The 14,480-nt window shown below is 44.0% G+C and overlaps 1 protein-coding gene across 11 annotated transcripts in view; it reads left to right on the top strand.

The window, feature by feature from the left end:
- stk32c (serine/threonine kinase 32C) overlaps positions 1-14,480 on the top strand; it is a 250,272-nt gene that overhangs the window by 111,123 nt on the left and 124,669 nt on the right. For all 11 annotated transcript variants that reach the window (XR_003675562.1, XR_003675560.1, XR_003675561.1 and 8 more), the window contains 2 exons: positions 9,132-9,169; positions 9,264-9,353. Coding sequence is in view for 8 of the 11 variants with exons in the window: in XM_028467686.1 (XP_028323487.1) it covers positions 9,132-9,169; positions 9,264-9,353 (128 nt within the window). In the remaining 3 variants the exon portion in view is untranslated. The remainder of the gene's footprint in view (positions 1-9,131; positions 9,170-9,263; positions 9,354-14,480) is intronic.

The following is a 14,480-nucleotide window of genomic DNA, read 5'->3' on the forward strand; positions in this document are numbered from 1 at the left end:
AAAAGTAAACGCCTGTGGCACACATAAAGCCTACTCAAAGGGTAAACAAATGTAAAGCCCAGCCCTACTACATAGTCAATCAATCAATCTTTATTTGTATAGCGCCAAATCATAACCAATGGTATCTCAAGGCACTTTACAGTAGAGCAGTCTTAAGGATGGACTCTTCATTTTATGGATACACACATATGCATATATACGTATATACACATACATATGTATCCCACACCCAACATGAATTCATCATGGCGGCAAGGAAAACCTTCTGTTAAGCAGCAGGAACCTTGTGTGGATCCCATTCATATGATGAACAGCCATCCACGTTATGCTGTGTTGGGTGTGTGCAGAGAAAAGGGTGGAGACAGAGCCGCTGAGTCTCTGTAACTCCACACTGAGGATCCCACGGACCTGCAAGACAAAAGCCAGAAGGAGTACAGGAGCAAACACACAAGGGAAGAAGCAGACATAGAGGGAGTGTTTGAAAGAGGAATGGGACCCTCTCCGGTCCCTCTCTAACCTAAATGACCTCTCTCTTAACGCCCTCTCCAACCTCTCTCCAACCGAGCATGCCAGACCCCCCCCCCCCGGCAGTCTATGCCTATTGCATCTTAATTATGAGCTATGAGCTGGTTCCTAACTAAAAGCTTTATCAAAGAGGAATGTTTTGAGCCTAACCTTAAAGGTAGAGAGGGTGTCTGCCCCCCGAACCGTGGTTGGTAGATGGTTCCAGAGAAGTGGGGCCTGATAACTGAAAGCTCTTCCTCCTATACTACTTTTAGAGATGAATGGAACAACGAGTAGTCCAGCATTTTGAGAGCGTAGTGTTCTGGGGGGATTGTATGGCACTACAAGCTCCTTGAGATAGACTGGTGCCTGTCCATTTAGGGCTTTATAAGTGAGAAGAAGAATCTTGAATTCTATTCTATATTTTATGGGAAGCCAATGCAGAGAGGCTAATACAGGAGTAATGTGATCTCTTCTCCTAGTTTTAGTCAGTACACGTGCTGCAGCATTTTGAACCAGCTGAAGTGTCTTAAGCGACTTGCTCGGGCAGCCTGCTAAAAGAGAATTACAATAATCCAGTCTAGAGGTAACAAAAGCATGGACTAGTTTTTCGGCGTCGCCCTGAGACAGGATAGATCTGATTTTAGCAATGTTACGGAGATGAAAGAAGGCAGTTCTTGAAGTTTGTTTTATGTGAGAGTTGAAGGATAAGTCCTGATCAAATAGAACCCCAAGGTTTCTAACAGTTGTGCTTTGTGCCAGAGTAATGCCATCTAGGGCAGTTAGGCTAGCATAGGTTTCTCTAAGGTGTCGCGGGCCCAGTACAATGACCTCAGTCTTGTCTGAGTTGAGAAGAAGAAAATTTTGGTCCATCCAGGCCCTAATGTCCTTTACACAGGCCTCAAGTTTAGATAGCTGATTTGTCTCACCTGGCTTCATTGATACATACAGTTGGGTATCATCAGCATAGCAGTGAAAGTTAACAGAGTATTTATAAGTATAAGTATAGTCCACTTATATCAATTGAAATACATTGAAGAGAGCAGTAGAGAAACCCTGTGGTGCTAGCTAGCACGCACAGCTAGCTAAATTGTTAAATGGCCTACTTCTAATGACTGATTGTGTTAAGAGTTAGCAAGCACAACGAAAATAAATTACACCCAAACTTGATTCATAACTGACCCAGGTAGACAGCAGTTCATCACTTCTTACCTGTAGTTCAGATTCCCCTCCACTCACACCTGCGGCGGCCGCAGGTCTCTCCTCCTCCTGCCTCCCCTTCCCCTCATCCACCTGACGGCCACCTCCGCTGTAGGACTGTTGACAAACTATAAAGAACAATCATAACAGAATGATTTACGTCCTCTCCTTTTAGTTTGAGCCTTCTGTACTAAAAAAGATTTAGCATTTTGCATAAAACAAAACCATTGCAATTACACAGCATATTTAATAAAACATCGTTCCTGCATTAAACAACCCTAACTATAAAGTGATATGTGTAAGCCAAGTATAAAATACCAAAATAAATGTATCATGTAACCTACCTTTTTTTAAACATGACCAATATGCATAATACTTTGCTATTAACAATAAACAATGAATATGCATACAACACTGAAAATTGCACTTTGTTACATATGCACTTTGTTACATTCCCTTTTTTTTCACATCCCATGGTAACATTCAGTTCAGTCGTGGTACTTCGGATTCAGCCTACAAATCCGGGTCTTGAGTGATCATTGGTGGATTGCTGGGCATTTGGTAGAAAAAGACAAGGTACATGCTGGACCTGTGGTGAGAGAGGGACAGGGTCAGGTGTTCCTTCGTCCGTAGGGTCAACGTGTTGAGGTGGTGGCTCGGCGACCGGAAGAATGTGGCGACGATTTCTTCGGTGGACGCCTCCATCTGACTCAACGAGGTAGGACCGAGGCTCCTTACACAGTTGCTTCACTGTGCCGATGCAATCGTGTCCATTTGTAGCTTGCAAACTGACAACTTGACCTTCTGTGAGTGGCATCAGAGGATGACTCTTTCTTCGAGTTGCGTTGTGATCTGCACTGAGCTCTTTGATGCAGGGGCCAGCAGGTTGGTGTTGACTGGAAAGGTCGGTTTGGCGTGACATAAAACGTTCTGCAGGTGAGCCCAGTGTACTGTGATGAGGAATATTCCTGATGTTTAACAGGTTGAGAAACACGTCAGTACCATCTCAATTAGACTTCTCCATCAGCTGTTTTGCGCTGCGGACTGCACGTTCAGCTAGCCAATTTGATTGTAGGTATTCAGGACTTCTGGTGATGTGAACAAAGTCCCATTGTTCTGCAAACTCTTTGAAACGTTGGCTTGTGTATTGTCTCGCATTGTCGGGGATCAGGGTGTGAGGGGCTCCAGGTACAGGAAAATGTCTTTTTAGCTTTTTGATCACAGAGGCTGTGTATCACGGAGAAGGTCTATTTCAAACCAATTTGAATGTGAGTCTACCAGTACGGAGTACTGCTGACCATGCCATTCAAACAAATCGGTTGCGACTGTGGACCATGGCAGGGAAGGAATTGAATGAGGTTGTAAAAGTTCCTTTTGTTGGTGAGGGCGAGTAACGTTGCACGTCGCACAAGAGTTCGTTTGTAATGTCTTTGTTCACGGTGGGCCAAAACACAGTGCTTCTGGTCCTTGACTTTGTGGAGTCAAGGCCGGGGTGACTTTTGTGCATGATTTGTATGTATTCATGCTGCAGTGAGTCTGAAATGACTGGTCTGTGACCTTTCATGATGATGCCATCCTCCACCACCAACTCATCTCTGTAAGAAAAAAATGGTTGGACAGGGGGAGGTACCTGGAGTTCTTTGTTCGGCATTACATTCTGAATCACGGTGCTTAGAGTTTGGAGTGTTTGGTCTCTCGCTGTGTGTGTTCTGAGTTCTGTGAGTCTGGCTGTGGAAACGAAACTGACAGACATGACTTCGAATGTGTTATTCTCTGTTTGAGGCACGGTCTTTGTTGGAGCTCTTGACAGGGTATCGACAAGGTACATGTGCTACCCCTTTTTTTAGACAAGAGTGATGTCATAAGCTTGTAACCGAAGTAGCATCTTCTGTAAACGAGCAGGAGCTGTGTGGATTGGCATTTTTAGGATTGTGATCAGGGGCTGGTGGTCAGTTTCAATGATTGTGTGTTTTCCATAGACGTAGTCTTTGAACTTTGAACAAGCAAAGACGACAGCGAGCAGTTCTTTTTCGATCTGTGCATAGCGTGTCGCCATATCTGAGAGTGTACGGGACGCATATGCAACAGGCTTTTCATTTTGTAAACAAGCTGCTCCCAGTCCAAAACGTGATGCATCACAGGTTAATGTCACTGGTTTCTTAACATCGTAATATGACAGGACTGGTGAGCTGGATAGGCATGACTTCAGATTTTCAAACGCTTGTTGGTGCTGTGGAAGCCAACACCAGGCAGTATCCTTATGAGTGAGCTGCCTGAGCGGTGCAGCGATACTGCTGAAGTTTGGTATGAACTTCCCCAGATAGTTTACCATCCCGAGGAAATGTTGCACGACAAGAGCTTCTTCAGGGACAGGCATTTTTGTGATTGCCTCTGTTTTTGCTGGGTCAGCCTTCAATCCCTCTTTCGTGAACATGTGCTCCACATAACACACTTGGTCGAGGCGATATTTGCACTTAGTTTTAGTTTAATCTCTCGTGCACGGTCAATAATTTTTTTTTAAGTCGGCTTCGTGTTCTGTAGCATCACGACCTCCCACAATTATATCATCGACTATGATAGCACATGGGTAACCAGCAAACAGTTGTTCCATTGAACGCTGGAAAACTTCACTTGCTGAGCTCATTCCAAATGGCATGCGGAGGAAGCTGTAGCGCCCAAAAGGTGTGCTGAACGTAATTAGCATGGATGACTTTTTATCCAGTTTTATTTGCCAAAATGAGTCGCGCCTGACATCTGAGTTGCAACCTCCTCCACGCTGCTCATTGGGTAGTGTGGCCTTTTTAGAGCAGTGTTAAAGTCTTAAGGATTGATGCATCTTTTTTGTGTGCTGCAACCATTGATGAGACCCAGTCTGTGGGCTCAGAAACAGGAGTGATGACGCCTATTTTTGTCATGTTTTCAAGTTCCGCTTTTACCCATTCCTGCATTGCGAGTGGAATGCGATGTGCGGGACAAATGACTGGTTGTACAGCTGGATCCAATGTCATTGAATATGTTATTGGCAGTCCCCCTAGTTCACTATTGAATACATCGTTGTATTGTTCCTTTATATTTTTGACAAAGTCTGTATTTGTCTCCGTGCAGATCTGGTGCACGTGAAGACTTAATGTGACGAGTCCGAGACGCACACATGAGCGAAATCCCAACAGTGGGAGTACATCACGTTCAACCAGGAAGAAAAGTAGTGTGTGTTGCTGTTCATCTAGATGGCAGGGCAGTGTGACAAAACCATAAGCCACAAGATTTGTGTTTGTGCCACATTTTATGATTTGCCCATTGGAAATCTGCTGGAATGTACTTTTAGCCATTACATTACATTTTGCACCAGTGTCTATCTTTATTTCAGTGGGTTTGCTGTTTACATGTAGAGTAACAAATCCTTCATCACAATTTTCCTTTTGTTCTTCTGCAGTGTCAACGGATACACCATCCACATAAAAAGTTTCATCAACAGTGTAGTCTGTCTGCTCTACGTTTATCTGGTGCACTGGTTTTCTGCTGAAGTCTTGTTTATTGAAACATTTCTTTTCAAAGATTTGAAAAGTGGATTTACAGCATTTTTTGTAAGGATTCATCTTGTAGCATTTGTGACATTGTTGGGCAAAGGCTGGATATTTATCTCTTTGTGCTGCATGGCTACTTCCACAGTTGTTGCAGTTTGTGATTGGTTTTACATCCTGCAGCTGTGCTCGTTTAAACCTTGTCCTATTGTGCTCCCTGGTGGAGCTTTTCTGCAGCACATCCACGCACGTAACTGCCTGTTTTGTTAAGGCTTTAGTGTTCTCCTCAGTCACTTCATATATACGGCAGATGGAAATGGCTTTGACTAGTGTTAAATCGCTATCACGCAGCAATGCTTTTCTGATGCTGTCATTATTTATGCCACTCACAATTCTGTCGCAGATCAGTTCATCATTCATCAAAGTGGCAACTCTTGGCTTTTCGAATCACTGATGAATGATTCGATAGTCTCACCTTGCTTTTGATTTCGAGTGTGGAACTTCTGCCTTTCCATTGTCTTATTGTGTTGTGGATTACACACTTCCCGGAATTTTTGTTGGAGTTTTCTCTTGACTCAGCTGGGACGAGGACGGCTCCATCGACACCTGGCGCCCTAACTTCTGTGGCGTAGACGAACGAACGCTCCCGTTCAATGGCTTCTGCTCCAGCAAGATTGAGGAGGATATAAGCCTTGGTCTTTGCAGGTTTGTCTGAGTGTGCCGCCTCAATAAAGATGTCATATTCTCTTTCAAACACACGCCAGTTCTCAGCAATGTCTCCTTCAAACACGAGCGGGTCGGGTCTCCAAAATCCCTCCGCCATCACGTTAACCAGCTGTAACACTTTTCCTTCCTTCTATCTTCAGGACTTGCACAGAACGGTGTTATAACTCACCGGCGGCTCGGTACATCTTCTGACACCATGTAGGAATGAGTAGTCCACTGTGAGCATTTAGTTGGTTTATTCACAACTCGTAATCACAACTTCACAACGTGACTGTATCTGTGGAACTACTTGCAGGGGATACACCTTTCTGGAGAGGTAGAGCATGCGCACTGTTGACTAGTACGGCAAGCAATAACGAACAATCATAACAGAATGCCGCTTCGGATGCTGTTGCTGCTGAAGACGAAGCTCCGCCATAGCCACCAGCAAACATTTGTGTTATTTTCACACATTTGGCAACATCTGCCTGAAGAGCTTGTCTCTTTTTATGTCAATTTTTTCTGCGCCTCCTTTCAGCTTCTTGCTGCTATTCTCCATTTTCTCCTCTCTCTCTCTGTACGATTGATTGTTTGACAGCCGAAGCCCAGGAGGGAGCGGGCATCGGCCCTCGGCTGTAATTGGTCCAGCCCTGAATCAATCATGACTAATGGGCCGATCTACCAGTTTTGTAGACCAATAGACCAATGGGTATCACGAATACCATTAGTTAAAAAATAAGACGCCCGATGGCCAGTCCAGCGGTGCTGACAACACTGGGTTTTCTGGCAACCGGCACCTTTCAGAGGGAACTGGTTGACAGGTCGAATATCTCACAGCCTATCTTCAAGGCAACTCAAAGCACATTGAGTTGCCTTGAGTATGAAATGCGCTATATAAATAAATTTGCCTTGCCTTGCCTTGCCTCATCTTATGCCAGACGTGTTCGGAGGTATTATTGGTTTGTCAGAACGGTACATTAACATTCCTTACATGGTGGGTGAACAGGCAGACAGAAAAATGCAATTTGCAGCAGTGTCAGGTTTTCCCAATGTAATCGGAGCTATTGACTGCACCCATGTTGCAATAAGGGCCCCGAGTGAGAATGAAGCTGCTTTCATTAACTAAAAGCATTTTAATTCTCTGAATGTCCAAATAATATGTGATACAAACATGTTGTATGTGCCATGTTTGCACAACATGGCACAAAAGGAGATAGTGCCACTACCTGATTTTAACTTTCATCCTGATGTCAACCCCCATCCCCTCGTGTTCGAACCAAATACTGCAGCTGTATGACAGCGGCTAGAACTGATGAGACGCTTATAAAACACATACAGGTAGAGTCAAAATGTTTTTTTTCTCCACCAATTGTTGCAGGATGGAATTTATTCGGCTTAAAATCCCTTTTATGTCCCGCAGCTCCTTTGACACTTTTTTTATTGCCGCTATTGTGTCCCTCTGAATTTGCAGGACTGCGTCCGTGAGGACAAGGCTGCTCTGGGAAGGCGCACGAGGTGCTGTGGCGCCCCCAGCCTCACTCACTCCAGTCACAGCACCACCGACCCAGCTGGAATAACCTGGGACTGATGACAATCCTTTTTTCAATTAAAATAAACTATTGTGAATTACATTCCAAAGTATGTTCGTTTTCAATATAATTACCTTCATCCCGTGCTTCGGGCACATCAGTGTCACACTCATCGATCAACACCTCCAATTCACATTGGCTGAAATTGCGTTTTTTTTTTCTTTCTTTTTCCCTCTTGTGCCGTCTTGAAATTCGTCTCAGTGTATATTAATTAAGGGCATTCAAATTACCTTTTATAGGCACCGTATGGGCGGAGTATCCTCACTGGCGTCTACTTTCAAGTTGATTGTCATTTATAAACGGAAACAGGCGTGGGACAAGCGTGCGCCCTTGTTTATAAGTCTGACAGTTTTTTTGCATCTGGTTTTTAGCGTACGCCAGCTGAAGTTATCTTACCTATGCACACTTTTATAAATGAGGCCCCAGGACTTACTTTACCACTCTCGTGTTCGCTGATTGAGTTTGGGCAAAGTGTCGCAACTAGTGTGGGAGCTCAAAGAGGAGATACATTTTTGGACTCAACAGGGAAGTTAGACGAATTTACAGAGCTGAGAAACAAGAACTGGCTGTGTGACTTTGCTTTTGCTGTAAGACATATTTTCACACATGAACGTGAAGCTGCAGAGGAAGGATCAGTTAGAGCACGACCTGTACACTAATGCAAGTGCCTTCAAAACCAAGTTGACTTGATTTTCCAAGCAAATTTCAAAAGAGTCCTTTGTTTATTTCCCCCACTATCGCCCACTGTCATTCTGTTAAACTCACTTCTCCGTCTCTGTCTCGCTCTTGGGTACACTTCCATGTGCACAAAGCCTGACAATTCTTATATAAATATTTACAGAATCAACAAAGTTAAGGGTGGGATAATTATGCAGCAACAGAAATCAAGGTAGAGGTTAATTATTTAGATTTTTGCCATTATTGCCCAGCCCTATCTAGAATATATCAGTGGGACATTAGTCAGGTATAAACCCAGCAGGTATCTCAGATCTATGCACACAGGTCACATCTTGAAGCCCAGAGTTCACACCCTTTTAGTTGTTATGCTGCAAAGAAGTGGAACAAACTACCAGCAGAGCTGAAGTCATCATTGAATGTGAACATTTTTAAATCCAAGTGAAAAGCTTTCTTTACTGATTATGACTAAGAGTAAGATTTTTAATAATTGTTGATTACAAGCTTTTTTTTTTTAATGTTTTTGTTGTCAATTTGAAAAAAAATAAAGCACATTGAATTCCTTGTGTATGAAATATGCTTTTCAAATACATTTGCCTTGTCTTCTAAAAACATGGTCAACATCTTCATTTATCTCAACTAGAATTCAGTGATGTTGTCAATCAAATAATGGAAAATAAGAAATCATTTTCAAACAATCCATGTGCAAATTCAAAATCCAAAAATATTTTTCCGATGCTTATATAGTTGGAAATTTTGAGTCTGATGCAAAACAGAACAGATCCAGTACAACGTTCCTAACAAATATGCTAGATGTAGATATATGTTGTTTTTTGTAATTGGTTTGTGCATTATTAGTCAGACTGTCTCAATTATATTATATCTCAATGTCTGTTTATATATTATTAACTTATTTCGGTTTTATTTGTCCTTTCAGAGATGTCAAGCCAGACAACATCTTATTGGATAAACAAGGTGAGAAAGTGAAGTGGTTTGTATATTCACATACATTTCTTTATGTGGAATAAATGCCTTACTTAATCTAGAACTGAATTTTGTTTCCTATAAGGTCATGCTCACCTAACAGACTTTAACATAGCAACAATAATAAAAGATGAAGAGAGAGCTACAGCTTTAGCTGGAACCAAGCCTTACATGGGTAAGTCTGCAATGTACTCAAATCTGTATGCTTGTGACAAGATTTTGACAATAAATTGTCACAAATTGTCACAATATTTATAATGATTTATTTCAAGAGTTTATTGCTAAAACAGTTATTGCTATAACCAAAACACTTTATACAAAAACATAATGTGTCAAATTACAAATTGGTTTGGATAGCTGGTGTGCCTAAATGAACCCAAATGCTCAGAATGAGGATGGTGAGATTTATTGTGGAGTTATATTTACAAAACTCCTTTATCTTTTAATGGGGTCTCTCCGGGCCGTGTCGGCCTCGCAGGGTGTGGGGGTGCCTCTCCCCTTCGGGTATGGCTGGGTGCTGGCCTCGTCTCCTGGGCGTCCTGGGGGTGTTGTGTGGGCCCGGGACGGCCTGGGAGGTGCTGGTGTCTGTACCGGAGTTGGAGGGGGGTTGCGTGGCCCTTCGGGATGATGCTGTTCGCGGGCCGATGGGTGGGTCTGGGCAGCCTTGGCTGGGGGCTGCAGCACCACACCAGGTGTGTGCCGTTAGTGTGCCTCCTTCTCACGGTGGTGGCGTCGCCCCTTGGCTTGTGCCCTATGGTTTGTGCCATGTGGTCCGGCAGGCTCAGCTTGCTGGCTGGGCCGGTCTTGGCGGGGGTCTTCCGGGGCGGGCGGCGTGGGCCCCGCCCTTGCATGCCTGCGGATGTGGCTTAGCGGTGCCCTGCCGGGCTGGGGTCTGCGTCTCCGTCGCCTTGGGGCTTTGCACGGTGCATACCGGTATGTCGGTCTGATGGTGGGTGTTGGCGGGGTGCCTCGGGGTTGGGGGTTGGGGTCTGCGGTGAAGTGCTCTGGGTCCTCGGCTCTTTGGGGCTCTCTAGGGTGCGTGTGGGGGTGGCGGCTGCCTCTTGGCTTGGGGGTGGCTGCTCAGTTGTGGGGGGTGGCCTGGGGCTCCTTGACTCTGTTGCTGCCGGCCTGGCAGCACCTTCAGGCCCAAAGCGGCACCTGGGTTTGCAGAAGTGGCTCTTGCACAAACAGAAGTCTCTACTCCAGTGACAGCCCTCATTAAGTGGTTAGCTCAGCAGATGAAAAGTTGCGCTCTGAACGCAAACCTAATCAAACCAAAGCGATAAAATGATCACCTGTCTTCCGTCCATTCCGACCGAGTCTGGGACTATACCGGTGTGAAAGAACCTTTAGACCTTGAGATGAGGCAAGGTCCATGCACAGGTGAGCAATCCGACCAGACGACAGCATAGGAGGATTATCTAATGGGCAGAAATCAGGAAACAGAGCAAGGGTCATACACAGCAAAATCAGTCCGAACACAGGGTAGAACGCTCGAATGCTGGTCATGAGAAATGCAGACAATCTGGCACTGAGTGCTGGCAGCCTCAGTGCTTCAATGCTGGTAGAAGTGTCTGAATCACATGGCTTGTAGACAGGGGTACCTCAGGGTCAGTGCTTAGTCCCCTACTCTTTGTAGTGATATGTCGGTCGCGAACGAAATGGCTCTAAGAGCCGGCTCTTTGACGTGAGCGACGGGAGTCGGCTCCTGATTAGGAGCCGCTTATTTTTTTTTTGTTCTCTTCAAGCCGCATTTGATTGGTCAATATGTGTGTGACGTTTCTGTCTGCGGCCCTCCTGAGAGGGGAGGGGCTGAGATACACAGACACAACACACCACAAGCACATGGACAGGAAGAAGATAGATGAGAAAAAGAGAGCAAGGAACGCAACGCAAACAGACGGGAAAGGTAAAAAAAAAAAGTTGAGAATGAGTGACAACAGGAAGCGCAGCAAAATCTGGACACATTTCAATTACTTTGACCAAACGAATGTAGAGTCTGCAAGATGAAAGCAGGCTCCACAAACAACTTTCACAGGCACATTAGAACTGTTCATCCATTGCAATGGGAAGAAAAAAGACAAGCAAGTGGACCTGATATTAATGAAGGTGCCAATGTGTCTACTGCAACTGTTGCTGCTACTGCGGTGTTTACAGCATCGTTACAGAGAGAAGAAATAGGATCAACCCCTCAAAGCTGAGGCACTTGGTTTTCCTGAATGCCAATCTTACCTAAAGGAAGGTTTTTTTTTTTTTTTAATATATATTAGTTTGATGAATTATTTGTTGTGATTCAGTAAGTTCCTTCGTTGTTTCACTTTAAATTATTAAGTAGCTAATAGTTTATTAAGTTATTTGTAAATAGTTAAATTAGTTTGTTTTTGCACTTCATAATTATTTTTTTTTTTTTATCACTCTATTTAGTATATAAATAAAGGTGCATTTATATAATAAACATTTAATATAGTGCTTGTTTTTTTTTACATTAGTAATTCATATTGCGCATAATTTTACATTATTTTTGATGACAAATGAATTTAAGCACTATAAAATCTGAAGAGCCACTTGGGAGCCAAAAGAGCATCTTTTTAGTGAGCTGAGCCGAAAGAGCCGGTTCTCTAAAAAGAGCCGGAACTCCCATCACTAACTCTTTGCCTTGTACACAACCTCACTTGGTGCATTGATCCACTCCCATGGCTTCTCCAACCACTGCTGCTGATGAGAGCTTTTGCTGACTTTTCCACCTGATGACACAACGGTCTTAGCTTGGGCATCGGTGTGTCAGGCTAATATCTCCACATGGATAATTTATATTGATTTGTTACTTGTGGTTACATTACAATATTGTAGTACTAGATGGCAGGACCTGGGGCCAAGCAAACTTGAAGCACTTTGATGCACTTAATAAGGGTTTTCCTACATTACGTCACTTTGGACACAAGCGTTTGCTAAATTAAATTGTAGAATGGTAGGTAGAATGATGTTGATCACCTGCAGCTGTGCACAGTGGGACAAAGTAGGTTAACATACTTTAAATTTAGTGTAGATTACCTTTGGAGGAAGGTGGACTTCAAAATAAGAGCTCAGAGGCAGAGGTAAGCAAAATTCAAAATAACCAATATTAGAACACTTAAAAGACCTACAATTAAAGGTTATTATTTTGGATTTAAATTTAGAGAGTATTTTTAGAATGACGAAAAAGGTGTAGAGCAATTACATTGAAACACATTTTTAAAATAATTTATGTTTGACTTTTTTATCATTGATGCCAGTGATTGGCACTGGCATCAGTGATTTTAAAACCATTTAATTTTTTGTCATAACAAATAAGGCATTTGAAGTCATGCAAAACAACCCTAATAGCAACATCTTGTATATCTATTAGGGCTGGGACTTTAACGCGTTAATTGCAATTTATTCATTACAGAAAAATAACACAAAAAAAAAAAAAATGCTTTAAAGGAGCATAGGGCAGGATCAAGAAATTAGACTCCATAGTGACACAACGGCCATTAGTGTAAATGCAGTCTACAGCCAACCTAACCCGGGAGCTCGCGTGTGAACTCTAGCAGCGCCGCTGATTGTTATGGTGCCAGCTTCCATTCGTGTTTTTCAGTCTGCTGTCTGTCTTTATCTTAAAGTTTAGTTGTCTCAGTGACAGGTGATCTGGTGTGGTGTGGTGTGTGTGGATCCTGATGTGTGTGTGTGTGTGTGTGTGTGTGTGTGCGTGTGTGTGTGTGTGTGTGTGTGTGTGTGTGTGTGTGTGTGTGTGTGTGTGTGTGTGTGTGTGTGTGCGCGCGCGCGCACCATTGTCTGTGTGCGTCTCCCGGTCCGTTTTTGGTCTGTGTGCGTCTGCCTGTCTGTCGCTGCGTGTCTCCATGTGTGCTGTTCTGTCTCTTGTCTGGTCCATGCATGTGTAGCTCTATTATGTGCGTCTGTGCGCACCGCCGGTGCGTCTGCAGTCGGTTTTTTTTACCTCATCCACTCGTCTCACCAGGTTCATCCTCACTGATAACGTCGGGCTAAGTAGATTGCTGACTGGGTCCACGGATTACGTAAGCTGTGAATGGATAGTCCTTTCCTTTTTGACTAATTGTTGCATTGAAGCGACCCAGACATAACAGCTCACCTCCAGGACCATCTAGTAGAATATCAGGTGGTTCCAGTGTTCTTTTTGGGGTCAGTGCACAAAACATGTCTTCACTTATTATAGTGACACCAGCCCATGCTCTGGTCTGCTCTGCTCCTCCAGTCTCAGTGACCTCATTCACGGCTCTGCTACTACAATATACTCTAGCCCAGTGCCCCATCTTGTGGCATTCATGATATGTAGCTTTCTCTGTTGGGCATTTTTCCTCACTGTTATGTTGTCTTTTCCCACATTTGCTACATTTTCTTTCTTTTCCTCCCCCTTTTTCCACGTGTGACTTGCCTCTGTCGCTGTTGACGTTTCTCCATCTGAACTGTACCTCCTGTATCGACCCCGTTGCCTCCCCCTGCAGGCTCATCTGTGCTGCTACCTCCTCTGTCTGCCAGACAGTCTGTATTGTCTGCCATCAGCTGCAGCCTGCGGGATAGATCCTTCTCCAGTTTACCCACAACGATCCTGTCACGGATATTTTCTTCTCTGGTAGCCCCAAACTCACAGTGCTCTGAAAGCTCATGCAAAGCTCATATGAAACACTCAGCCCTTTCCCCTGCCTGAACATGCTGGTGAAAACACGCCCGTTCGTGAATCACGTTCCTCCGTGGGAAAAAGTATTCCTCAAATTTCCTCACTACGGTGGCAAAGTTATTGCGCTCATCCTCTGAGGCAAACGTGAATGCTTTGTAAATGTTCTCTGCTTCGCTGCCCATGGCATAAATCAAGCAGCTCATCCACCTGCACTTCACCGTCGTCTTTGTTGAACTTTGTAGTGAGCCTAAACCACTCGAAGCGCTGCCTCCAGTCAGGCCACTCAGTCGGTTTGTCGAAGGGAAAACTTGCTGGAGGATTAAACTTGGCCATTTCTCACATTCCGTCCGGTGGTTCTTTCACTGCGGGCGTCGGACACTTCTGACACTATGTGGAATGATCGATGGCAAGGCTTCTTTTGGTTTTAGATGGCTTTATTCCTCTAGCTTCAACACAGCTTATAACACAAGGTACACACACGAGAAGTCCGGCTTACACACAAACCGTAAAACGTATCGGCTGCTGTAAAGTAGCTCACTTCCGTAAACAGTAACAACTGTGGTAAACACCATTCATGCTTTACATAACCATTATATGACAAGGCCTTGGTCGGAAGTTTAAGTTCTC

This window comes from Gouania willdenowi, chromosome 15 (genome assembly GCF_900634775.1).
Source record: "Gouania willdenowi chromosome 15, fGouWil2.1, whole genome shotgun sequence".
Classification (NCBI taxonomy): Eukaryota; Metazoa; Chordata; class Actinopteri; order Blenniiformes; family Gobiesocidae; genus Gouania; species Gouania willdenowi.